Source organism: Lissotriton helveticus, chromosome 6 (assembly GCF_964261635.1).
Source record: "Lissotriton helveticus chromosome 6, aLisHel1.1, whole genome shotgun sequence".
Classification (NCBI taxonomy): Eukaryota; Metazoa; Chordata; class Amphibia; order Caudata; family Salamandridae; genus Lissotriton; species Lissotriton helveticus.
This window is the reverse complement of record NC_136067.1, coordinates 450,279,383-450,306,160: the sequence shown is the minus strand read 5'-3', so window position 1 is coordinate 450,306,160 and position 26,778 is coordinate 450,279,383. Positions and strand designations below refer to the sequence as shown.

Here is a 26,778-nt window from a genome sequence, read left to right as displayed (position 1 = left end):
ATAAAAATTGTGCAGCAAGGTAAAAATCCAACTGAAGAGATACGGCGACTATTAAGAAAGTTGTCTGCATGTTTAAAGTAAGTGTTAGATGCAATCTGAGAGGCAGAAATAAGTGTTTTTCTCACAATACGTTTGCTGTACTGTGGTAATAAACTCTAATCCGACCTTTGCACTGGTGTAATATATGTGTGTATCTGTACAATTGCTATAAAAATGTGTTGTTTTTTTGGGCCACATATATTTTCACTGCTGTGGCATAAAGGAAACGGGTGCCATGTAATATGACCCTGTAACACCATCAAGTGGTTATGGTGGCATTGGTTTTTACATTTGCCAGACCCTCGAAATGACAATATAGGGACATGGTACACACAAAAGGTGATGGGAGGTGTTGTACCTGGCTCTTTCAACAGGCTCACCCCAGATTATTGCCTTCCTTTGCTGAACCTGTTCTTGTTGGCTTTTAGGGTTCTATGTACTTTACTCCTATTAACCAGTGGTAAATCACTTTTGCTCTCTCTTTTAAACATAGTAAAATTGGTATACACCTGATTGGTCCATTTAGTTTACTTACAGGCTCGGCCGGTACAGTTAAGAACGGTGGCGCGTTGGGACAGTGGGGTGGTGGGGCTAGGGCAGGGGGAAGGGGGGTAGTCGACAGACAGATTAGGGGAAATAAAAAAGAAACCACTTTACTTGCGCTTGCCGTCATCTGTCGACTTCCCCATCCGCCACTCCCTACCCCACCACTCTTACCTGTATCGGCCACACCGGTTTCCTCAGAAGCCCCTGGTGTATGGTACTACATCTACCCAGGGCAGGTTTAAATGTGACACGTGCGCTGTAGCACTCATTGTGCCACCCACTAGTAGCACTGTAAAACATGTCTCAAGCCTACCACTGCAGCCTGTGGTGCAGTTTTGAACTTGGCAAAATAAACCTTCTACCAGGCCTAAACCTTCCTTTTTAATACTTTAAGTCATGCTTAAGGTAGGCCCTAAAGGTTTGTATGGCAGAGAACAAGTTATTTTAAAGGCTGGGCATGCATACTTCAGTTTCACATGTGCTGTCAGTGAACCCCCTCGCTCAATCATTTTTCACTGCCTCAAGGCTAGTTCTCCTATAGAATAAAACGGGGTTAATTTATTACACTTGGGAGCAGATTGTGAAATACGTCTTCCACTCATTAGATTTGTAATTTAAAATCCTTTTAAATGGCATAGTTGGATTTTAAATTACTATTCCGAAAATGCCACGTTTTGCCGCTTTTAGAGAGATGGCATTTTTCTTCTTAAACCAAAAGTGCCTTTTTGCCACTGTCCAGGGTCACATGACTTAATGGCTCGCCTGTGATGTGTACTCCTTCCAGACAGAAAACAAACATGCCTTAGGTGTGGGGAAGGGTGTTCCTCTCCTGAGCAGAATGGCTGAGGGAGGGGTTGTAATCAGACCTTACGGCACTTCAAAGGAGCTGTATTCAGCACCTTATTGACTTCTAAAGATACTTGCCCTGTCACTGGCAAATGCAGCTCAAACCCGGGCCAGCCTGCACTCTGGTTCCCTGGCCAGGCTGGATCCAGACCCAGGAGAAGGGGGAAGAATGACCAGAACCAATTTAGAGTTAGACAAGATAAATTCCACACACAGGCTGGGACTACGTGGCACCCTCAGAACCTCTCATCAGAACACTCCTGGACCAGTGGAGACTCAGAAGGACAGCATTTATGTCTGAAGCTTGAAGGAACACAGGACCCTAGAAGTGACTCCAATGATCATTTAGCTGACCTCTCATTTGAGCTACAGGGACACAACAAGCTTCCAGAGGCCTTTCCCTGCAACTGTCTAGCATATTGTTCCGACCGGACCTGATGCTGACCTCTGCTGGAGTGAGTCCTAACCCCCCAAGAGATGAAACCACAGATCCTGGACCCTTGGCTGTTATTCAAGTATGCAACTGTCTAGCATATTGTTCCGACCGGACCTGATGCTGGCCTCTGCTGGAGTGAGTCCTAACCCCCCAAGAGATGAAACCACAGATCCTGGACCCTTGGCTGTTATTCAAGTATGCAACTGTCTAGCATATTGTTCCGACCGGACCTGATGCTGGCCTCTGCTGGAGTGAGTCCTAATCCCCCAAGATATGTCACCACAGATCCTGGTCCATTGGCTGTTATTCAAGTATACCCTTCCAACCCTAAATTTGCAAGAATTGTACTTCAGGAGAAAAAAAACTAGAGAAACATCTGCGTTCTTCCCATCAAAATGAACTGTCCCCAGTCTCCTCGCAAATGCGAGAGGTCTTCCCAGAGGCTAACGTGGGACTTGTATCTGAATGCTGATGTGACCTTCCTGGACACAGATCCCGGACTTCACCACCTAGGGCTCTTCGTGTTGACTACTACCACCGCAGTGGACGTTTCCTTCAAAGTACTGATTGACGACCAGCTGTTCGCGGCAACAACGATCGCGCAGCCAACGCAAAGTTCCAATCAAAGCTTAGGGCTTCAGCCACACACCGTCATTGAGCCCCTCTCTATGGATCCAGATTGCAGTTCGACCACTGAAGGCCATGTTGACTAGTGCTTCTCCCATGAAAACTGGACTAAGTTAGAAGATAAACTTTCCACTGGGTCAAACCTAGTCCCTCTATCTGAACAGCACTCCATCGTGGTTGGGTTGAACTTTTGACTTTGACCAGGTCCAGCTGCAGTTGTTACTTTGCGCTTTTTGGTGCTGGTTTTACTTAAAATTAAAAATAATTCATAACCCTGATTCTACGAATTGGAATTTTGTTGTTTGGTGTCATTCTATTAATTATAATGCACCCTATTTTTCTAAATTGGTTTGTGATTTTTCTTGTGTTGTGTGTTCACTTCAACCTGTTTGAGTGCTACATAAATTGCCTCTAAGTTAAGCCTGACTGCTTGGTTTCAAGCTACAAGAGTCTTAAGCACAGGTTTATTTAGTGACTTCTTATGGTTCAGCATGACAAGAACTGTGGACAGTGCAACAGGAAATGCATCAGTGAACCCAACGATCCACATCCTCTCCAAAAGGAGGTTTACTTTTTCTTATTCCATGCATGTAATTTTTCTGGCGTTAGGTTGGGGGTTGAGGGCTGTGTACGAGTACAAGTTTAGCTTACACATTCCTATGCAGGCTCTTTCACACACATTTTCACATTGTTTGTTGTGGAGTCTATGCTCAGAGAGAATGTACTACTGCAGCATTCCGCTATCAACGGCCCTTGACTGTACTTAGAATATTCAGGTACTGATGAGCTTTCACTAATAGATGGCTAATTAAACAATTGGCAACTGCTAAGCTCATAAATGTTTGAAATTATCCGCCAGGTTTCCAGTAGTAGTGCTGGAAAAGATTTGATAATTCCTACTGATACGAATGTAAAGGGTTTTCTGCGTGTATTATAGTAGATAGTGTGAAAATGTCTTGGCATGACTGAAATTCCTCTTTTTGGTGTGTTTTCCTCCACGGGGAATGTGCTTTATCCATAGAGACCCTCCCCCTTCACCCACATTCATGGCCTTAACCTAAGGGAACTTTTGCCTCCAGAAAAGTGAGCAAGTTCATCTAACCAGCATCACTCATGGAGTGCTGAATTAAAAGTGGGTCTTCCCTTGTCTGGTGTAACTGAAAAGAATTGGCAGAATCGACAAGTGAAAACCAAATGGAGAAAACCCAATTTTTCGAAAAACAAGGGCATTGTTGTAGACAAAAGTAACACAACACGTATGTTAAAAAACCTAGAATTTCTATACTTTTTTTGGTCCAAAACTTATGCTGAAAATCTGCACGTAAATGTTAAAAATAAACTTGATGCTTACAATTTCTAGATCTAAAGTCACTATACTTCAATGAAAATGCCATTTTTTACATGACGCTTGCCAATAAGCAGTAACTGTAACATTGCACGTTCGTGTTGTACTACAGAATTCTCAATTGGTTTTGACAAGTTAACAGAGTCTGATTATCAAGGCAGCTGCCCCAGCTAGATACTCGGCCAAATTTACTATTGCTTTTCAAGACCTTGTGTGAGGAGTCATGGATGTAAGCACAGACTGATAAACAAGGTGGGTATTAAATAAGTTACTAGCCCACAATGGCTTGGAACAGGGATGTATACCAGACCCCTGCCAGGTTAATTTGTAGACCGCAGTACTCCTAGTACTTTTTTAGCCTGTAAAATGCTTTCTTCCTTATATCTCCATTTTCGACTTTTCCCCTTTGTGGATGCTCAGGCCATAGCCATGGCCTCTAAATGCGCTCACTACAAGTGGGGTTGATATTAGGATATTTCCATCTCTATGCACTCCATTACCTCCTCGTTAGTCTTCCTCGCCACATGACTAACAAAGTGAGCTTCAGCTCCACACCAGAACCCTCCAAAGGAAAAAGTCAGCCTCCCATGCCTCCCATCCCTTCCCAATATGGCCGACCCATTACCACCTGACCTCTATAAGAGGCGGGCCGGCCCAACCCCACAGCCTGTTTTTTTAGTTCTGCGTACTTCTCTCCAGATGCTTCAGGTAAGTGGTGCCTGCTGTAGCAGGTACGTGGGTCTTGGGTGGAGGTCCTGCTCTAGCGGACCCTGGGATCTTGGACTCTTTTCCCCCCTCTCCCCCGTTTTTTTTCAGCCGGTAAGGCTCTGCTCCAACGGGCCATGGTTTCACGAGGGTGGGTGGCCTGGGTGCGGATTGGATTGGGGGGCTGGCGCTTTGCCGTACCTCCGCTCGTTGGTGCTCAACCTGTGCGGTTGTTGTGTGTCCTTTCTGTTCTCCCTAGGTCGTGGCCGTTTTTCGCCGCCCGCCTGCCTTTCCTGATGCGGCGGGCGGTGGCTAATACGGCAGGGGCGCTTGTTTTCTTTTGCGCCGCCCATCCTCCTGCCCTGGGGGTTTCTCGGAGGCAGGCGGCGGCTGTGTTCCCCCTGTGCACCGTGGCTATGCTTTTCTTGTGGCCTTGGTCATGCCGCCCGCCTGCCCCTCATGGCTGTGCGGCGGTTGGTGGCATTGCGGCACGGCATTTCTGGCTGCTACTGCGGTTGGCGTTTGTTTGCCTGCCCTGGGGGCGTTGCGGTGGGTTCACATCCTGCCGGTGCTGGTTTGGTTTCCCCTGGTGAGATTTTTTCATCGGGTAATATTTAAACGGCTCCCTGGTGGCTATTTCGCTTGTGTTTGTTGGCTTTGTGCAGCCTGCCTGCCCATTGTTGCAGGCGGCGGTGCTGCGCGGCTCTTACCGTATCTCCCTTGGATGCAGTGGCTCCTGTGCGGGCTCGTCCTCACGGGGCGGGTGCACGTTCCCGCGCTGCTACGCTGGTGTTTCCGGTCAATTTCGGGCGCTGGCCCGCCCGTTCTTCCTTTGCTGCCCCCAGCGTCCGGTCCTGCATCCTCGCTGGGGAGGGCGGCTCTAGTTCCCCCAGCTTCGTGGCTTTGCGGCGGGAGGAGTTGGTGCTGCGCGATTGCCTTGATGTTGCCCACATTTGTGGTGTTGTGTGATCCATGCTTAACGTGAGTGAGTGAACTCCTGTGGCGCGCGGTCCTTATCCAGCTGTGTTTGCCCTGAGACATGCCGTGGTTGTGTGTTCGCGCCTCGCCTGGGGCGTCTGATTGGGTTTTCACGTTTTCATTTTTCTGCCGGAGTGTAACATTAAACTCTGAGTGTAGACGGCCCTTGCTGAAGAGTCTTTAAATGTGCTCTGCATGCCCGGCCTCCATTCCCGCTTTTTTACTGAATTGGTGGGTCCTTGAGCATGGCATGTCGTTGTCCCAGTGCTTCGGGCGTTTTTACGGGGGTCTCCTCTCGGTTCTTTTTGTTTTGTGACTGGCTGCGTGTGTTTTCCCGGCCTCTGTTGGCAGGGGCAGGCCTACTGGCGATCGGGGGTTCCTAGCTGGACGGCCTCCATGGCTACAGGTTCTGGTGGCTCGGTGGTCTTAAGCGGCCACTGCTGGGGCCTATGTTCGACGTCACTGGTTCAATTTCGGCGGGTCTGCTCAGCGCCTGGAGCTATGGCTCTGTGGTAATTCTTGTCCCTCTGGTGTCGATGGCTCGCACGGGACATGGGTTCAAATCCTGCTGATGCTGTCAAGGTGACCTACAGTGGCAAATGTTTGACTTTCATCCGTCTGAGGTCGATATGTTGTGTACCTTTGAGTTGGGTATCAGTGGGCGTCTGTTCTTCAGCGCCAGGACTCCTATGGGTGATCGTGCGCTTTACGTTTACACGTGTTTTGTCATGTTACGGGCTGCGTGTCCAGGTTGGGGCCTCTGTTCTTGTTCGTTGTCCCAGGTTCGGATCTCCTCGGACTGCTCGTTGAGCGTGGTCCTGTGGGTGTGCGCCTTTTTGTCTGTGCCGGCGTGCCCTTCGGGGTGTGGGTGCGCCTGGTTTTCCCTGTTATGCGTGCGCTGCTTGTCGCGTTGTGTATATATTATTTTTTTTTTCTCTGCGTTTGCCATGGGGGCTCTATGGTGTGGTCGTCCGCTCTTCCTTTTGGGGAGGTAGTGTGGTGCAGCGGCCGGTGCAACTGAGGCTGGGACCCAGGGGCTCCCGGTTCGTTCCCCTATGGCGGCACTTCAGCCCGGCGCCATGTGTCTCTGGGCGATGGCTCGCTTGATATTCCCGAGAGCTCCCGGCGCCGTGACACCTTTGGGTTTTTGTTAACAACCTGTAGTTTTCCCATCCCTGGGTTGTTGGTCACTCTTGGGGTGTGTTCCTGGTCTGGTGTGTTGCGGCATTGTCCTGCGGTTCCTCCGTCCTGTATGCTGTAGCTCTCTGGATCCGAAGGCTACGGTGTGTCTTATAGGGCCGGGCCGCTGTCTGCCCCTGCCTGTCCTTCCTTGGCTGCTTCTGTGGCGTCCTGGTGTTTTTTTTTCTACTGCTGCTCTTAAAGTCTGGCCTTTTTTCTTTTCCAACCCGTGGCGGTTGCATCCCTGGTGGCCTGTCTCGATTGGCGGCCTTGCGTTCCTCCTCCCAGTCCTATTTCCCTTGCGTCCTGGGGGTTGGGGGCTCTGCTTGGGGGCCTTTTCCATGGCCGGGTCTGTTGGCACAGTGATCTCAGGCGTCCGCTGTTGGTGCCTGTGTTTGTCCTCATGCCTTGGGGCCCTTGGGTGGTATGTGCGCTTTGCACTTTCACGTTATTTTTCGCCTCTGCTGGGCCTCCGCCGGTTGTCGGGTGTTGGGCTCCCGGGTCGGTCAGTCGTGCTGTGGCTCTATGGTGGGTTTCCTCCCTTGGGTGGCTGTCCCCCTTCGTCTGTTATTTTGTGGCCCCGGCTGTTCCTGTTCGGATTGATCACCTTGGTGTGGGCCCTCCACAGGGCGTGTTTTGGGTGCTTTCACCGTCTATCCGTTGGAGTTCCTCCCCTTTCGGTTGGTCTCTGTGCCCTGTGGGCCTTCCCTTCTCCACCTGTTCCCATGGGTATCCTTTTTGTTCTTGCCCCTGTGGCTCTCTTCCCGCCCTGTCTGCCAGTAGGTCGGGTGGTTTTTCTGTTCTGGTCCCGTGGCTTTGTTGCCCTGTGTGCATCTGTCCTCCTCTTCTCCGGGTTGTTGGTCGGTTCTGGACTGGTTTGCACCTTGGTTTGTCGCAGTCTGGGTCTTCCTGGGTGTGGGCTGCCTCTCCTGTGGGGTCCCTGTCCTTCCCAGGTGCTGGGGGCCTTTACCTCCCTTTGGGGCGTGCGGGGGTTCCCGGTCGGTGCCGGGTCGGTTTTTCTGTCGCCTTTTCTTGGCTTCTCTGGGTTTTGCCCTGGCCCTGTGGGGGCTTCTGGTTGCTCTCCTGGGCGGTTTTCTCCCCTGCTTCGTGCTCCGGGGTGTTTGCGGGGTTCGCCCTTTTTTTGACCTCTTGGCGCATTGGTGCTGTCCTTGCCTGGGTCTCTCTTCTTCTGGCTCTCCTACGGTTCTGTGGGTCGGGCCTCTTGGTGCCTGGATTGGGGTTCTCCTCGGGCCCCCGTCTTTGCATTTTCCTAGGGGCCTTTTGCTTCCAGGGGTTCTGGGTCTACGGACTCTGTGGTCTGGCCTGGGTTTTGATGTCCGGTTGGTGGTGCTCGCCTGAGTGCTTCTCCATTGGCGTCCGCTGCTACGCTTGGTTGGCTTGAGCATTGTTGCTCTTTGGTCCGTGTTGGGCCTATGTGGGCTCGGGTTTCCGGTCCTGCCCCTGCTTTCTAGCTTTTCCTTGCTGGTTTTTGTTTCCGGCGGTGCTGTTAGGTGCCCGGGGGTGATGTTATGTTATGTTATGTTATTGTACTTTGTAGAGCGCGCGTTTACCCGTGGGTGTGTTGGCGCTATGGACGGGCGAGGAAGTCTGCACTGACGGCTAATTCTGGAATAGCCAGGTCTTCAAGCCCTAACGAAAGCCGATAAGAGAGGGAGACTCTCTAAGCTCAAGAGGGTGGCGCGCCAAAGTTTGGAGGTGTAAAAATGAAATCTACGCACGCCCCATTGCACAGTGCGGGTTTTTGTTACCTGGAGAAGTTTAGAGCCCGAGGACCGGAGATTCCTGGTAGGTTCATACCTGGCCAGCAGGTTTTGAAAGAAGATCGGCCCTTTATTGTTAAGGGCCTTATAAGCTATGGACAGAGCTTTGAATTTAATCCGTTTCTCCACCGGAAGCCAGTGCAACTTGTTGATTTCGGCGGTGACTGAGTGGGTTCTGGGAATATTGAGAAGCAATCTAGCGGCCGAGTTCTGCACACTTTGGAGTTTTTTGAGACACTGTTTTTGGGCATTTCCTAATAATCCATTGCAATAGTCCAGTTTGGACTGGATCAAGGCTGTGACAACAGTTTTTCTGGCATCTACTGGAATGTATGGGAGAATTTTTCTGATCTTTTTGATGAGAAAGTGGCTTGCTGACACAGTAGCGTTGGGGTGGTGGATTAAGGAAAGTTTAGGATCCAACCACACCCCCAAGTTCTTAACTTTTTCCGCCGGTCTGGGGGTTCACCCATCTCCACTGGCCACCAAAGGTTGCCCCAACATGGTTGAACATTGCCAAAAGTCAGGATCTCTGTTTTAGAGGAGTTTAACTTGAGGCAATGGGTGTTCATCCAGTGATTGACCGTACGTATGCATGTTTGGAATTGTGCAGCGGGAGATGAATCTTTTTTTTGTATGGTAATGGCAATCTGAGTGTCGTCAGCATAGGACGTGAGGCAAAACCCCGAGTTCTGAAATAGTGGGGCCAGCTCTGAGACATACACGTTAAAAAGTGACGGTCTCAAGGACGAGCCCTGAGGCACTCCACAAGGGAGGGTGTATGTGTCCGATCAGTGGGCATCCAACTCAACCATGAGTCTTCTGTCTTTTAGGAAGGAGGAAAGCAGAGCCAATGCTGTGCCCCCGATCCCTATTCTCTCGAGCCGCTCATGCAAGAGAGAATGGTCAACCGTATCAAATGCGGCTGACAGATCGAGGAGTATGAGCATGGCTGTGCCACTCCGATCCATCGCCACCCTGATCTCTTCTGTTGCCTTAATCAGTGCTGTCTCCGTACTATGTTCACGGCAAAAGCCAAACTGAGATGGATCCAGCAAATTGTTATCATTAATGAATTGTGTCAATTGAGAATTCATAATTTTATCTATTATTTTGGCTGGAAGAGGAAGCCTGGCAATGGGGCAATAGTTATTTGGGTCAGTAGGCTCCAGTGAGGGTTTCTTAAGCAATGGGAGGATGGAGGTATCTTTCCAAATTGATGGAAAACAGCCAGTCTTAAACATGGAATTGAAAATATCTGTGAGACCTGGGCTAACCACATCGCCGATTTCTTTAAGGATTTTCGGCGGGCAGGGATCAGAAGGGGATCCAGATTGAGAGTCTTGGATGTATCTAGCTACGGTCTCAACGGAGACGGGAGAAAAGGGGTGGAATTCTGAAAGTTATTGAAAATGTTCAACACTTTCATCTTGAAGGCTGCTGCAATATTATCGCATAGTTCTTGGTCATACTTAAATCGTGGGCCTTTTGCCGATGTAAGTATGTTAACCACTCGAAAGAGTTCCTTAGAAGAGTTTTTTGCTTCCTTGATTTGTCTGGTATAAAAATCCTTTTTACTAGCTATTAGGTGATCTTTATAAAGCGATAGTGCTGTTTTGTAGATAGATTGCAAGTTAGGGCAGTACTTGGCGCACCAGCGTCTTTCTAATTGCCGGCAGCGCTGTTTTTCTAGCCAAAGCTCTTCGGAAAACCAAGGAGTTGAGGGTTTTTTTCTATTTCCTGAGATTTTCTTTAAAGGGGCAGAAGTGTTAAATGCGTTGTTGAGCCATTTAAGGTATTTTGGGGCTGAAACTTCAGGGGACCCTAGGAATGAGAGACAGGACTCTTCTAGCAGGGAGCGAAGGGATTGCTTATCCATGAGCTCCCACTTCCTTTTAGTAGTGGTGGCGGTCTTTGATACCTTGGACGGTCCCAGGGGGGTAAATGGAAATTCAAATTTAATCAATGCATGGTCTGACCACGTCAGGGCCAGCGTTTCCATTGGCGCAAGGTTGTTGACAGGGGAAAAGAAACCATCCAGGGTGTGGCCAGCCTCATGGGTGGGGGTCTGAATTTTTTGTGTGAAACCTACTGCCTCCAGGGTCTCTAGTAATGCTTCCGTCTCCCTGTTGGCTTTATCTTCAAGATAGAAATTAAAATCTCTGAGGATGGTGAATTCATCATTTTGTAGACTGGATTCTAACAGGGTGTCGATGTTAGAGATAAAATGGCTCCTGAATCCGGGAGGTCGATATAAAAGGATACCCTTGAAGGTTTGTTTAGTGTTCAATTCAATGATGAAGAGTAAAGACTCGTAAAAGGATGTAGAAGTCGGGAAAAACCTAACTGGGAAATGGTCCCCAAGTATAATGGCCACCCCTCCCCCGCGTTTGATAGGTCTGTCTACCCTAATTGCCTGGTGGCCTGCCGGGGCTGCATTTACGAAGTCAGGGTCAGATGCAGCATCAGCCCATGTCTCGGTCAGGCACAGTACATCCAGATCGTGATCAATAATAAGTTGTGATATTTCATATTTATGTTTGGCTAGGGATCCATCATTTACTAGGCCTCCCTTTAAGGTGGAACTAGTCCCAGAGGGGGTGGACTTACTATTTCCGGGGTGCTGGGTTGTCTGAAATGCCCTGGTTTTCAATGGTTCTGGGAGGGAGAAACCGCAGGTGCATACTGAATTTGGGTTGCCTGGTATCAGTTTACAGCAGTTGGGGGCTGCTGTGTTAAGACTGAGGAGGGCTGTCGAGTCATAATACAAGATACAAGGTATGGGAGGGGCAGGGATTTTGGCACTAGGCACGGGCCAGCGTGGACGGGCGCAGACGGGCTTGCCTTTGGCGCGCCTTAGGCGTGCCACCTGTACGCCCGATGCGCGCGTCCGCTGCGCGAAGCTGCCATTGCCGATATTTATGTGGCCCGTCCCCCCTCTAGCCCGGAAGTCAGACACACCTGGCGCTCCCGCCACATCAATCGGGTAAAACCCGTGGTGGACCGGGGAGCGTCAGGCGGCAAAGGCGTCAGGAAAAGGAAACGTGTGCAAAAGAGCAAAGGAACTGTGACAGGTACAAACAAGCAGCAGTATTTTTCTGTTTCTAAAACGATTTAAAACACGGAATGATTAAAATGATTAAAAGATTTCAAAGTGCAGGCAGCAGCATAAGCGGAATGGGAGCAGAGAAGGATATGCTCTTACCCCATGCGTCTGCTGCGCGAAGCTGCCATTATCGATATTTATGTGGCCCGTCCCCCCTCTAGCCCGGAAGTCAGACACACCTGGCGCTCCCTCCACATCAATCGGGTAAAACCCGTGGTGGACCGGGGAGCATCAGTCAGCAAAGGCGTCAGGAAAAGGAAACGTGTGCAAAAGAGCAAAGGAACTGTGACAAGTACAAACAAGCAGCAGTATTTTTCTATTTCTAAAACGATTTAAAACACAGAATGATTAAAATGATTAAAAGATTTCAAAGTGTAGGCAGCAGCATAAGCGGAATGGGAGCAGAGAAGGATATGCTCTTACCCCACGTGTCCCGGTTCTTTTCTCCCTGGCGGGGTCCTGCGCTTTCGGTGTGGCTTTGTGCTTGGGCTTGTTTCGCCCTGTTTCTCCTGGGTGCTCGCTTTGGTGAGCTCACTTCCATCTTGTGGGGCGTTCCTGGACGGGAGGTCTCGGCCCACCGCGCTGTGTGTCCCTTCCTTTGGGCTCTGTGTTTCTTCTTCTGCTTAGGGTCCTCTGGGTAAGTCCCTGTGGCCTGTTTGTTGTGGTCTTCTACTCTTCCCCTTGGAGTTGAGTGTTCTATTCCAGGTGTTGGATATTTCTTTTTCCTCAGGTGCGGAGGTGGGCTCCTCTGTTTTTTTCTTTTAGTGCCCGTTCGCTTCCTTTCTGGTAGCTTGGCCTGCTCTCTTCTGCCCTTCGGCCTCCATGGGCGGGCCTCTGGGACTTCCGCCTTCCTCGGTTGGCTGGTTGGGTTCCCTTGGTGGCCAGGTCCCTTCGGTGTCGTTTCAACTCCTTCCTGGGTCTTTTTTTACCTTGTGCCTGCCTCTGTTCTCTCGTAGTCTCGCTCCTTTCCGGGGGTCCCCTTTTGTTGGCCTCTCTTGCATTGTTGCTGTGTTTGTTGGACTACGTCTCTCTTGCTGCGGTGGCTTTTTTGTTGGTCGCTGTGGTGGGGTTGCCCTTTGTGTCATGGGCTCTAGCCCCTCTCTCTTTTTGGCGGTCCGTTTGGCTGTCTTGCTGCTTTCCTGGGGACTGGTTGCTGCTTTCTCTTCTGGGGCCTGTTGCTGTTGCTTTTGGCTCTGTGCTGTCTGGTGCCGTGCATTCTCTGTCCTCCTTCGGTTTTTCCTGGGGACTCTTTTTCTGGCGGCACTTCGTGTCTCGGGGGTCCGGGTTTCGGCCCTTCCGTGGTCTTTCGGTCCCGGGCTGGTTCTCTGGCTCGTGGTTGCCTCTCTTGGGTGGTTCTTCCACTCGTCTGGCCTGTTTGGTTGTCCTCTTCCGTGGGGGTTCCATCCTGGTCCGTGGTTTCTTGTGAGTTCCATGAAGCCGCTTGGCTTTGGTATATGCTCACTTTGTTAGTCATGAGGCGAGGAAGACTAACAAGGAGGTAATGCCCCGGTTACTGACCGGTAATCTTCATTACTCCGAGTATAGTCTTCCTCGCCACATGAGTTCCTATCCCTCCCTCCCTGTCTGGCTATCGGCTTCATGTTTGTGCTTGGTAGTTTCAGGCTGTGGGGTTGGGCCGGCCCGTCTCTTATAGAGGTCAGGTGGTAATGGGTCGGCCATATTGGGAAGGGATGGGAGGCATGGGAGGCTGACTTTTTGCTTTGGAGGGTTCTGGTGTGGCAAGGAAGACTATACTCGGAGTAATGAAGATTACCGGTAAGTAACCGGGGCATTTCTTGGCCCTCTAAAACATAGTGGGGTGTAGCAAAGTTAAATTACTAACATCCATTAAGCAAAAATCCTTTGAGGAAGACTGCATACTAACAGGCAATTCTAAGCTCTTTAAACAACTGGCGCCATTAGTTCTGGTTAGAAACTGATGTAGGTAAATTGGTTGTGTTTGATGCTGTACCTTATGTCAAATTGTATGTATATGTCCAGCCTTATTAGGGGTTAGAAAAACATACTTAGAGTCTATTTTTGTACAAGGGAATGTCTGCTCGGTGAAATAGGGGTTCATAAGGTTTTTGGGGGGAGCAAAAATTGATGTCTGTGCACGTGAAGTAAGAGTAATGGGACTGTCTCTCTCAGCAAAGGAATTTTCTTAAATTGTTAACACTTTTAAAGCCTTTATTGTAGTATGATTAATGAGATTATTAGATTCTGTTTTAAATATTGGGTTTTACGCTTTGTGTCAACAAAATAGTATACTGCTGTGCACACACTGCCTTAATAAACACATTAAATACTTGAAACAAAAATAGAGGTTCAGGGATTAACATCCCAACTCATGTCGCTCTAGACCTGCAGTCCCCACTGGTATGCCTAAAATTATATTCTTCTAAGAAGGAGGTGCACCTTGTCATAAATACCATTTTATTTCATTGCTCCATTTTCCTCATCTCTTACATCTCCTAGACACACAATACTCCACGGATTCTAATTTCTTTCGTAAATTTCTTTATCAGTTTTCAGATATAAACACACAGCCACCAGGTGTTTCGAGAGAAAATCCTCTTCCTCAAGGTTTTTAAAAAAAAGATAATTACATAAATTGGATAGTCTCCCATTATTTATTCTATCAACCGCGATGTTCTCATTTCATTTTAGTTGCCTGATATCAGCAACCACATTGCAGCATCACGTCACGATGGGCCGTCTATAGTTGTGTTTTTTTAATTGGTGTTACTAAAACGGTATACTGCTGCGCACACGTTGCTTTAATAAATACATAAAATACTTTATTCTCTTGTTGTGGGTCGGCAAAGTAATTCACAACAAACTGAGGAAAGCATTGCAAAAGTTAACGCACGTGTTTAGAGTATGGCATTCAACATATATGATTCTTTTTTTTTTTTTTTTTTTTTCATTTACGTGCATAGCTCCAATCTATCAAAACCAAAGAACCGCCACAGAGCAAAGAAAGAGTGGTCGCGTGCAGTGCTGTCTCAGCTTATAGCTGGTAGGAGAAAGTACATTCGGGAGGGAAGAAGACCAATTCCCCACAGCACAAATCACTGCAGCCAAACATAATTTTTGCTTAGGGATGTGCCTCAGGAGATAGTGTCCAAGTTATCGAGACCCCCATAGCTCCAGGACTGTCAGTCATGGCAGCAAGGATAAGCAATGTACGTGTTAATCATAGGACTTGGGGGAAAAAAAAAAAAAAAAAAAAACCCAAGTTTATCACTGCTATCCTAGCAAAGCCCAAACGGCTCTCCTATTGGGGTTACCTGCTCTGGCAAGATCGAGTTTGGAAATTTGAAGAAGTGAGGCTCGCCATTCATGCTCTGTAGGTGGTTGAGCGTCTTTCCAATGCCTACATATCTCCCTACGGGCCGCTAGAATGGAGTAGAATATTAGATTAGTTGCGGCATTGCGGATTTTACTCCTGAGACCAAATATAACTAAAGCAAGGTCTATGGAGATATGTTCACCCAGAAGTTGAGAAAGCTTATTACCAATGGCTTCCCAATAACCGGATAGGTTTGGGCATTCATAAAACATATGGGTGTCTGATGCTGCGATTAACCCACATCTTGGACATGAGACTGGGCCAGTTAAAGAAAACTTAGTCAACCTCTGAGGGGAATAGTATGCCCTGTGTATAGTAAATAGATGGTTTCTACGAAGCCATGCAGGTTTAACTAAATCCCAGAGCATTGAGCAAGAAGCTAACCAAAGTTCTTCAACATCTACACCTGGCATAAGTTCAGCCCATAATGACGTCGGTAGATGAAAGTTGGCATCTATTTCATCGATTATTTTGTTATACCAACATGAAATTTCTTTTTTAACAGCTGGGCTGTCCAAGAGGCAAGTTACCAAGTCGCTGTTGCCACCTATAGGCAACTTTCTAACCCGTGCTGGCTGCTCTTTGTATGACTGTAACCAGCTAGAGATCTGAATATACTTAAATCTCGAAAATCTTGTGCCTACTCTGTTTATTAGATAGTCCCATGGAAGTAATGTCCCATCCATAAACAGGTCATCCCATTTATTTATGCCCGCCTCTATTAGTGGGTTAGTAAGGGCATCTGTTGTCCATGAGGGGGGGATGGGTAGACCCCATATAGGAGCCCTCCCAGAGTAGTATCCAACATTTGTCGCATGCCTCACTTTATACCAAGTATATGCAATCCCTTGTAGAACTTTCAGTTTTATTTTTTTGAAAAATTTGGGGTCACCAAACTTAAACAAAAAAGCTGATTGGTCTACTCCTTCACATTCAAGTAACGTTGAAAAAAAGGAGGTGCACCTTGTCATAAATACCATTTTATTTCATTGCTCCATTTTCCTCATCTCTTACATCTCCTAGACACACAATACTCCACGGATTCTAATTTCTTTCGTAAATTTCTTTATCAGTTTTCAGATATAAACACACAGCCACCAGGTGTTTCGAGAGAAAATCCTCTTCCTCAAGGTTTTTAAAAAAAAGATAATTACATAAATTGGATAGTCTCCCATTATTTATTCTATCAACCGCGATGTTCTCATTTCATTTTAGTTGCCTGATATCAGCAACCACATTGTAGCATCACGTCACGATGGGCCGTCTATAGTTGTGTTTTTTTAATTGGTGTTACTAAAACGGTATACTGCTGCGCACACGTTGCTTTAATAAATACATAAAATACTTTATTCTCTTGTTGTGGGTCGGCAAAGTAATTCACAACAAACTGAGGAAAGCATTGCAAAAGTTAACGCACGTGTTTAGAGTATGGCATTCAACATATATGATTCTTGCACTCAATATTGAAACCTTTAGGAGACTAAAGAGAAGAGTTTAAATGGTAATGAGAGCACGTGAAGCATCATGACTTACTTCTTTCGTACTTTCCTTATGAACATAGATCCACTTCTCTCGAAAGAAATCTATTAAAAAATATATATAATACTAGTTACTCTTGCAGCAAGTTTTTTCAGGGATCAAGGATATATTTCAGAAGGTATCTAAGCAAGTTAAAACTGGACTCACTTTCATTTGTACTAAGAATATACATATAATTGCTACAGTATAGGCAATATCATTAGCTAATGACATAACTGCAACGGAGGGTATCAGAAACGGCAATGCCTGGTTATGCAATGCCATTATTCTGCCCTACTGTCATTGTTAAGTCTTCTTTATACATTATCTATAGAGGGCCATGGATTTCACCAGACTTTGGACAAGAAGGAAAGTAGGAGGCACAACATTATTCAACAGCGTAGACTAGACATAACAATGATTTTTACTTCTACTGGAAAAAGTACATTTATTTAGACAGAGAGTGGAGCTTATAGGGACAATAGAGTACAGTGCAACAGGGGCATAAAGAGCACCACCATTGATTGGGACAGAGAGAGCACTAAGAGAGACGAATCTGTCAATACGCCAAGAATGACCATAGTGTCACGAACAATATAACTCCATTTTCAACAGAAATTACTACAATTAAGCCGGAGCGCTCTCATGGCCCCAAAACATTTATGCCACTACCCCTGCCCTTTGGCTTCCACGCCCAGCCACACAGTAAGGATGGTAAAGGATCTGTTTTGTTACGTGATAAGGGCAGTAGGCAGGATGGCTGAATAAGGAGTTACCCTTCTAACTGGTGGAAGACAGTTTTACTTTTTTTTCATCACATTTCAGTTCGTTCCATTTCTATTGCAGGGTAGGAATCGGTTTTATGCTGTAGTTAACTGCATTTTTTTGGTCCAGACTCCTTTGAGTCTGGCCCTCCAGGTCAGCAGGCAATGTTCTGGTCTCTCTCACTAATCTAATTTTTTTCTAATTTTGGCAGCTATTTTTGGTAGAACCGGGCTGGTGGAGCTTAGGTGCGAGACCCAGCTACCACTTTTTGTGTTGTTAGGCAGCTTGTTACTGATGAGGCTGCACCAAGAGGTGCAACAAAGTGCTTGTCCATAAGACCTAGCGGATGAGCAGTGACAGACATTTGTGGTAAGCAGCTGCACACCAATAGGAAGCACAAAGATTAACAGTGTCTTCTGAAGTGTGCTCACAAAACCTTGCAGCCCTCAAAATGAACATGTCATGTGGCAGTGAGCTTTCAGCCACTGATGTGCACAGGGTGGAGGCAGCAGGCTTGCAGGCTGATGTGATGATGCTGATGTGATGATGCTGCTGTAGAGGTAGATGGCAAAGTGGTGGGAGGCCTCTGAGGTCAGCATTGGGGTGCACTGGTGCGCCAGTGGTGACAGCTTTTCGCGGTGGCTTGGCATGCCGTAAAAGCAGACATGATGCACCATTGCGATATTCACACTTAGGCGCACTTGCTATCTCATAGGACAGTAGGCAGTGATGTCCCTGCTGGGGTGGTGCTAGGGGGGGGGACACTTTTTACATCAACAGATCCCCAGGTAGGCACTTTTATCTTTGTACTTTGTACAGATGAGGATTATTAGACCACCAGTTAATAGCTGAGAGTATGTCCGCCCCTTCGGGAAGGTCAGAGACCCCAGCCCCCCCTCCCAGGGATAGCATTAGAACAGCTGAAATGTGTCGGCTAAAAGGACTAGGGCACAGTCATATCCCCTACATTACTGGATATTTCTTTTTTAATATTCCACACAGAAAAATATACCACAATAAATTATAGGTATGCATTTTATTGTAAGGGATATTTTAACACTGTATATAGATCCCAGACCTCATTTAAAAACAAGTTCACTATAACCACCCAAATGCTCTCGAATAAAGCAATGAGGCCATCTGCCCCCCGCACCCCCAAACAAACTGTCGGGTGATGAAACAAACATTATAATGAAGCATGACACCTTGGTGAGTGAGGGTCTGTAATGGACAATAAATGAGGGTAGTCCATTCTTTGTAATTTTAATGATGTATTTATTCCAGTAGTATTCAGGATGAGAGCCCCACCAGGAGCAGTCTGTGCTCTGCTCAGCCCATTCAGCAACTGATCCAATCATTCCAACATTCTAACATTCAACATTCTACACATCACACCTCCCGGCTGAGCAGCATACTACATCTTCTCCCTTCTTTGCAATGAGAGGAAGAACTTCAAGAGGCACAATAAGTTACAATCAAAGCATAAGATGAAAATCTCTTAAAGAGATGTGATTCAGAATACATTTTTAAAACATGTAATGAGATGATGATAAATATTAAAACATGTAAACGAGTTGATGATAATATTTGAAACATGTAAAAGTAAAGCGCTGAGAAAGCACGACTCTCATCCTGAATACTACTGGAATAAATACATCATTAAAATTACAAAGAATGGACTACCCTCATTTATTGTCCATTACAGGGTCGGATTTTTTTGATTTTTTTAAAGACCACATACACTCAAACAGAGTCAGTGGGTCTCAGACAGCAATCACATTGCCCTGGGACCCACATTTGCTTTTCTCATAGATAACCTGGGGCAACAATGTTTTGTTGTCTACAGTTTTTCAACATAATGGTTCACCTCATGGAACCGCTGTGCAATGCCATTAAGGAGAAAACTATGCATGAACATGACAATCATTTTGTACAATGGACTTCCCTCCCACACAAGAAAATAGGTTGTATCCTATGATGAAGAAATGAAGGAGATGCAGATTAGTGAATGGCTTTCAACATCTGTGTAGACATTTAAAGCCTTTTAAATGATTAGATGTCTTACAGTGATATTTTGTGTTTTCATTCAAATGGTCTTTCTTCCTTTTTTTAACTTCAAATTCACAGTCTTCTTTATTGAAAAGGTCGGAGTCTTCTGCCTTCAGGTTGCTGAAATTTGAAGTATCAAAAGTTAAAATACAATACAATACATGTATTTATGTCGAATATTTATAGCTCACAAGACACGTTTAATTTTTTAAGACGTAAGCTTAAAGAAAAATTTAGTTATTCTATTTTCTGTGTATAAAATACACCATGTCTCCTTTATGGCATATAGGAGAGCCTTTTCATTTAAATTCAACTGCGGTTTACTGTGCCTTTCTCTCTGCTTTGAAATATAACATGTCTTTACTTTCCGTGGTCGAGGAAGAGAACTTTGCAACATGCAAGGTTATGTCCGCCTTTATGAAACATACACAAGCAGCTCATTGTGTAAAGTCTTGCTTATTATCTCTGTGCACATAAACCGTGTATTTACTATACAATCGAAATCAAATGAAGATATGTGTGGAATAATGTAAAAGTCTGATTTGTTGCTATGCCAGTAACTTTTCAGAACTGCCCATTTATGTATAGCATGCTATGAAACGTGTGGTCTTTGTATCCGGATTCTCCCTCTCCTGCGACTTGACCCACACAAAATGAATTAGGTTTGGGCGTTGTTGTGTTCCTGTTTATCATACGCTCATGACGCCCCCGGCGCACAACGTTAGGTCATGTGACCTCCTATAATAAAAAGGGGCACGCACGCACGCACGGGGATTCGGGTGCGGAGCGGAGAGCCAGCAACAACACACTTGGTGTCCGCCTATGTTATTTCTAGGCCACGTGTCAGGCCTGTAGTCAACCCAGGTGCCTCTGAGAGTAGGGTCCCAGCTACAGCCCCTAGGGTCCCCCGATCAGCATCCCAGAAGCACACAACAATTGGCGACGAGGGTGGTTGATCGAGCCCTCGCCACGTGTGGGTGGCGACAGCCCCTTTGTGCGGCGGCCGCGAGCGTGTGTTTCCGCTCGCGGTGCTCGTGCCACACGGCCGCCTACACGCTGTGCGTGCACACAGACGCGGACTCTCGCCGCTCGGGAGTGCAGGTGAGCTGGATCGTCGCCCCTGCTTCAGGCCTGCCGCGCTCTCCCTCCGTCTTGGAGCCCTCCGTGGAGCGCGCCCTGTGCTCCCTCGGTCAGCGGGCCGTCTGGTGGGGCCACGGTGCTCCTGGATCAGCGCCGCACTCGGCTTCCCTGCCGGTGCGTGAAGCGCGCTATTGTCTGGCCCCGTCCGGCCGACGCTCCACCACGGAACCGCGCCCTGCCTTCTCACACGCATTGCGCGGACGCGGTGTTCGGCGCCTGGCCGCCGCTGCTTCTCCGTGCTCTGTTGGGGGGCTGCTCGTGGAAGGACAGAAGGGCCTGTGCACACGATACCCCAGTGCTGCGGACAATCCTGATAGTGGGGTACACACACACGCGAGGCAACGGGTTGTGGGGCCCATCACGAGGCACGAAGCCTACGAGTGACGCTCAACGCCCCACCTGCCACGGAGGGCCCCACCGGTCACCAGTCACGACATGGCCACAATTCCATCGATCGAACCGTTTGTGGTGGAGGGATCACCGTCGTCATGGCCCCCAAGTGGAAGGAATGGGTGGACAGACTCTTGGTATTTTTTGAAGCCACGAAAGTCCACAAAGAGCAGAAGCGGGCCATGGTGCTCCACCTAGGCGGCAAGGATGTGCATTCCATTGCCAGGACGCTAGTAGAAGCTACTCCCAAAACTCACCACACACTCATCAATGCCCTGAATGCTCATTTTGAACCTATGGCTAATCAGGACTATGAAAGATTTGTATTCAGGCAGGCGCGGCAATTGCCCGAGGAGTCGTTGGACACGTACCACACCAGGCTTAAGAGACTGGCGCTGTCCTGTGGGTTTGCGGATGCCACCGAGGAAATACGGGGTTAAATCATTCAAGGCTGCGCATCGGCCAAGCTGAGAGAACGGATTTTGGAAGAGTCGGGTAAGCCGCTAGCTGACATCCTGACCCTTGGGCGTACCAAGGAACTGTCCAAAGCACGAGCCGCCCACATGGAGGCAGCCCTACAAGCACCGGTCAAGGCTGAACCAGTCAACAAGCTCCAAGTACGAGCGCCGGCCAAGTGGAACAAGAAACCTGCGAGGGCACAGGCAGGCGCCTCTGGTTTCCCGTGTGGGTACTGTGGAGGCCCGAATCATTCAGCACCAGAATGTCCAGCTCGAGGGAAGCGTTGCTCAGGATGTGGCAAACTCAACCATTTTGAAAAGGTATGCCGCTCGAAGAAGTTTCGCAAGCCCCGACAAAGAGTGAACGCACTGCCGGAAGGCGATCAGACCCAAAATGATATGGACGATGATGAGGAAGAAGAAAGGACGGTGCACAAGGTCCACATGATAGGAACAGCCGCAAGTCGTGCCAGGAAACTTCCACAATGCTCACTCAGAGTGGCGGAGCAGGAAATAATGGCTGTGGTAGACACAGGGGCCACCATCAATCTTATGAGTGCCGCTCTGTACAGAACAATGGCTCGCCCTCCAAATCTACATCCCTCACCCATCACGGTTTTTGCATATGGTCAGGAGACACCCCTCCGAATCAGGGGAAAGTTCCGGACATCCATTACTCATGGGGACAAAACCATCAATGCCAACGTATTTGTCTCGGAAGATGGGCAGGGCATGCTACTGGGATGTCGAGCGGCTGAAGACTTAGGCGTTGTCACCTTTGCGTTTGGTGTCCATGAAGAATCGGTGCAGCAACTTATAATGGACTTCTCTGATATCTTCCAAGGCATAGGACGCTTCACAGGGCGTGAGATGCATCTCCACGTGGACCCGACAGTGCAGACAGTCGCATTGCGACACCGCCCCATAGCCTTCCATCTCAGGCCTCTGGTGGAAGAGGAACTCAGAAAACTGGAGGCAGCGGGCATCATTGAAAAAGTCACAGGCCCCACTCCCTGGGTATCGCCCATTGTAGTAACAAGGAAGCCAAAGCAACCAGGAGCTGTTTGGATCTGTGTAGACATGCGCCTCCCTAATGCTGCCATCAAACGGGAACGCCACATCACACCCACAATCGATGATCTCATCGGAGAAATGGCTGGGGCCTGTTGGTTCTCAAAACTGGACCTTCGGTCTGGGTACCATCAACTGGTGTTGGACAAAGAGTCGAGGAACATCACGACATTCTCAACACACGTAGGCCTCAGAAGATACACCAGACTCAGCTTTGGAATATCCAGTGCGGCTGAAGTATTTCAAAATGTGATCCAGGAACTGATTGCAGACATACCTGGGGTGATCAACGTCAGTGATGACATCATGGTACATGCGAGAACCATTGGGGAACACAACCAGCGACTGGCACAAGTGTTCAGAAGACTAAGAGAGGCGGGACTAACCCTACATCGAGAAAAATGTGAGTTCCTGAGGCGGAAAATAGGGTTCTTCGGATACACATTCTCAGTCGATGGAGTTCAACCGGACCTGGAGAAGGTCAAAGATGTTAAGGATGCCAAACCCCCCACCACGGTCACCGAAGTCCGCAGTTTCCTGGGGATGGTCAACTACTGTGGAAGGTTCATTAGAGATCTTGTCAATCTGACACTTCCTTTGAGAGAACTTACGAAGGACTCCACTCCCTGGACATGGGGACTGGAACAAGAGAAGGCATTTGAGAGCATCAAGGCAGCTCTATCGGACAACACCACTCTAGCTTTCTTTGATCCCCGAAATCTCACCCTGGTGGCCGTAGATGCCGGCCCCGCAGGTTTGGGCGCAGTGCTTATGCAGAAACAGCGGGATGACTTGGATTGGATGCCAGTGGCCTTTGCGAGTCGTTCACTCACGGACACTGAGCAACGATATTCCCAAATTGAAAAGGAGGCCATAGCCATACATTGGGGTTGCAGACATTTTCATCTCTATCTGTATGGAAAACCATTTACTGTCATCACAGATCACAAGTCGCTGGTGGCCCTGTTCTCGGGGACCTCGACGAAACCACCACCCCGCATAGAAAAGTGGATGCTGCAACTACAAGAATACAACTGTAACATTGAATATCAACCAGGAGCCAAGAATCCGGCGGACTATCTTTCACGACACCCCCGGGCTGCAACGCCCGAAGAGATAGAAGAGGCTGAAGAAACTGAAGCTTATGTCAAGTGCGTCATGGCCAGGTCGTGTTCATGCTCCATCTCTGTAAGTGAAGTGGCAGAGGCCACCACCCAAGATGCTTGCCTCCAAAGGGCCAGGGAAGCAATGCAGAAACGAAACTGGCACAGAGCCAAGGAGAGCTGGAAGACACTCACACCTGAAGCTCAACGAATCATGGAGAGTCTATACCATGTGAAAGATGATCTGAATGAAGACAACACTGGTTGCCTACTACGAGGACACCGGTTGGTAATACCCTCAGCATTAACGGAACAAGTTGTTCAACTGGCCCACGTTGGTCACCAAGGAATCGTCAAGATCAAGGCACGTCTGAGAGCCAAGGTGTGGTTCCCTCTCATGGATGAACTAGTGGAGAAGACGGTAAGATCCTGCACTGCATGCCAGGTCATGGGGGATGTACCGCGGGAAGCACCGGTCATAGTGGAGCCCCGTCCGCAACAACCGTGGAAGCAGGTCAGCATGGATTTTCTTCCAGATGGACGACACACCATGGTGGTGATTGATGATCACTCAAAGTACCCGGAGGTTGAAATCATATCCAATACAAGTACTGCAGAAGTAATCCCCAAACTAGAAAAAATAATAGCTGCTCATGGAGTAATGAGAGAATTGCGCACTGACAACGGACCACCGTTTCAAGGCCAGGAACTAGCCACCTATCTGAGCTCTCTAGGTGTGCCACATCGCCGGATAACTCCCCGCTGGCCGCAAGCGAATGGAGAAGCGGAACGGTTCATGAGAACTCTCAACAAGGTGATAAGGATTGCGCATGATAAAGGGCAGTCAGTGGAAATGGCCATATTCACATTTCTCCGAAGTTACCGCCAAACACCTCACACCACCACTGGAGTGGCTCCGGCGCACATCCTCATGGGACGTGTAGTAATGGACTCTATTCCTCATCACCCAAGCTGGATGCCGAAGAAGACCGATGAAGATAAGATTGCAAACAGCCGGAGAAGAGCGTATGCCCAAGTCAGCCAAAGACGAAGAGCCACAGCAGTGAAATTCCGCAGAGGAGATGTGGTGCTATTGAAGAACAGAGTGACCAGTGGCAAGTTCAGGCTAACTTATGAAAGAGGTCCCTGGCGTGTGATCAGTGTGAAGGGTACCCGTGTAATGGCCACCAGAGGACGAGAAATAGTAACTAGGAATGTGTCTCACTTCAAGCATTTTCACACGGAACTGAATCCAAGGGTGATCCCACATGAAGCCACAGTACAAAAAGCGAATGACAGGTCAGTCTGTGTAGATCCCATGGCCAGCACGGAGGACTCTTGGAGAGACGTCTCTTCTGATGACTCTGGCAGTGAAGAAGAAGAAAGGGTCAGTGATGCTGGAGCTCAGGAGGCGGTGGACGAGGTACCGAACAGCCATCCACTCACAGATGGGACCAGTGAAGGAACTGTCGCAGGGCGGGAGAGTTCGCAGTACAGCCTGAGAAGAAATCCAGAGCCCTCCTGTCGGCTGCGAAATTATTTCACGTAAGAATGTTCCAATTTGTTTCATTGACTAGTCGGGCATCTTGGTGTCACCTGGGACATGTTGCTACTGTTAAGCTGAATCATGCTATACAAAATATGCCAAACGTGCCTGATCGAGTTGAACTGTTGAACTGAAGAAGTGTTTGTTCTTTGTTTGTCATGTTTTAGGAGGAATGTTGTGTTCCTGTTTATCATACGCTCATGACGCCCCCGGCGCACAACGTTAGGTCATGTGACCTCCTATAATAAAAAGGGGCACGCACGCACGCACGGGGATTCGGGTGCGGAGCGGAGAGCCAGCAACAACACACTTAGTGTCCACCTATGTTATTTCTAGGCCACGTGTCAGGCCTGTAGTCAACCCAGGTGCCCCTGAGAGTAGGGTCCCAGCTACAGCCCCTAGGGTCCCCCGATCAGCATCCCAGAAGAACACAACAGGCGTCAGCGTAAGTGAGATGACAATGCTCAAACTACATCCATGTGTCAGGGCGGCCACTACTCTCCCAGGGCTGCACGAGTTCACCTTAGTTAGGGCGTTCTCTGCCACTACTCTCCTCCAAAATAATCTTGCAATGACGGATAATCGAGTTTCATGTTATTTACAAGTCTGACACTTCCTAAACATTTGATTATCAGTGCTTCTTGATATGAGAATTTGGTTCAGAGGACATCATTTTCCATGGGCGACAAAGCAAAAGCATAAATCTGCACAATAAATTAGTACATTACGATTTGTGAACAGCATTAGAAATGAACAGTAAGAAGTAACTACATCATGTCACTAAGAAGCAACAAGAACCTGCTAAAAAGTCATAAAGGCACCAGGGCCGGACGGAACTAAAACCGGCCTTTGCAGAGTGCTCGGGGGGGGGGGGGATATGGGGTGGAGGTGCCGCCGAGCTCTTTGCCAGGGCCGGTTTTCGGCCGATTTTGTTGCAGGTCCGACTTTGCAGCTATGCTGTAAAAACGGCCCTGTAACCAAAACCGGCCCCAGGGGCCCAAAACCAGGCCCCACCCGTGCGGCGCACCGGGGGATTGCCCGGTGCCCGCTACGGCCAGTCCGGCCCTGAAAGGCACAGGTTCTGACAACAGAAAATAAGAATTATCTTTGAGCCTCCGAAGAGGATAAAGAGGCAACGTGGAGGGATAGAATCCAGGGTTGTCGCTCCCCATTCAGAGATGGCAAGTGACAGGGAGTGAAGGATTTGCTTTTCCCTTCACCCACCTAAGTTCTGGGTTTTTCAGATAGGTGGAATACTGCAGATGCACACTTATTAGGGGTAGGGTGTGCTGCAGATCATCTCTTACCAATATGGCACCTACCTGTGAAATAGGGCATCTTAAAGAAAAGGGTCCAAAATTGTTGATTTGTCAGTTGGCTTATGTGTGAGAAGGCAGAGAGAGACTACAGGAATTTGAGGGCTTTGGATTTTAGAGGGTCCAGAGCTAGGAAGCATTTTGGATGATTGAGAGGTCTCCTCAGGTCCTGTCACGGCTTAGGTATGCTGCATGTTGTAGCAAATTAGGGTGGGGACGTCTAAGATGTATGTTTATTTGGGGATGTGCGATGTTTCTTTTGAGTCATTATTCAGTGCAATAATAGATTAGGCAATGTCTGCAGCTAGACATAATTCAGTTGATGAACATGCTTTTGTTGGTGGGTTGCTAGGGAGTGAGTGAAAGATGTACGAGGTGGATGGGATTGAAGGGGATTGTGTTTTTTGTGAAAATGGGGTGCAGTATGTGTATATAATGAAGCAAAACTGGTACATGATGAGAGCTCACCTAAACAACAG

The 26,778-nt window shown here is 48.1% G+C and overlaps 1 protein-coding gene across 6 annotated transcripts in view; it reads right to left on the bottom strand.

Moving 5' to 3' along the window:
- The window catches only part of FBXO25 (F-box protein 25), an 823,789-nt gene that overhangs the window by 410,844 nt on the left and 386,167 nt on the right, over nt 1-26,778 (bottom strand). For all 6 annotated transcript variants that reach the window (XM_078647893.1, XM_078647895.1, XM_078647897.1 and 3 more), the window contains exons 3-4: nt 19,292-19,395; nt 16,477-16,526 (exon numbers count right to left, since the gene is read on the bottom strand). In XM_078647893.1, coding sequence (XP_078504019.1) covers nt 16,477-16,526; nt 19,292-19,395 — 154 coding nt within the window. The remainder of the gene's footprint in view (nt 1-16,476; nt 16,527-19,291; nt 19,396-26,778) is intronic.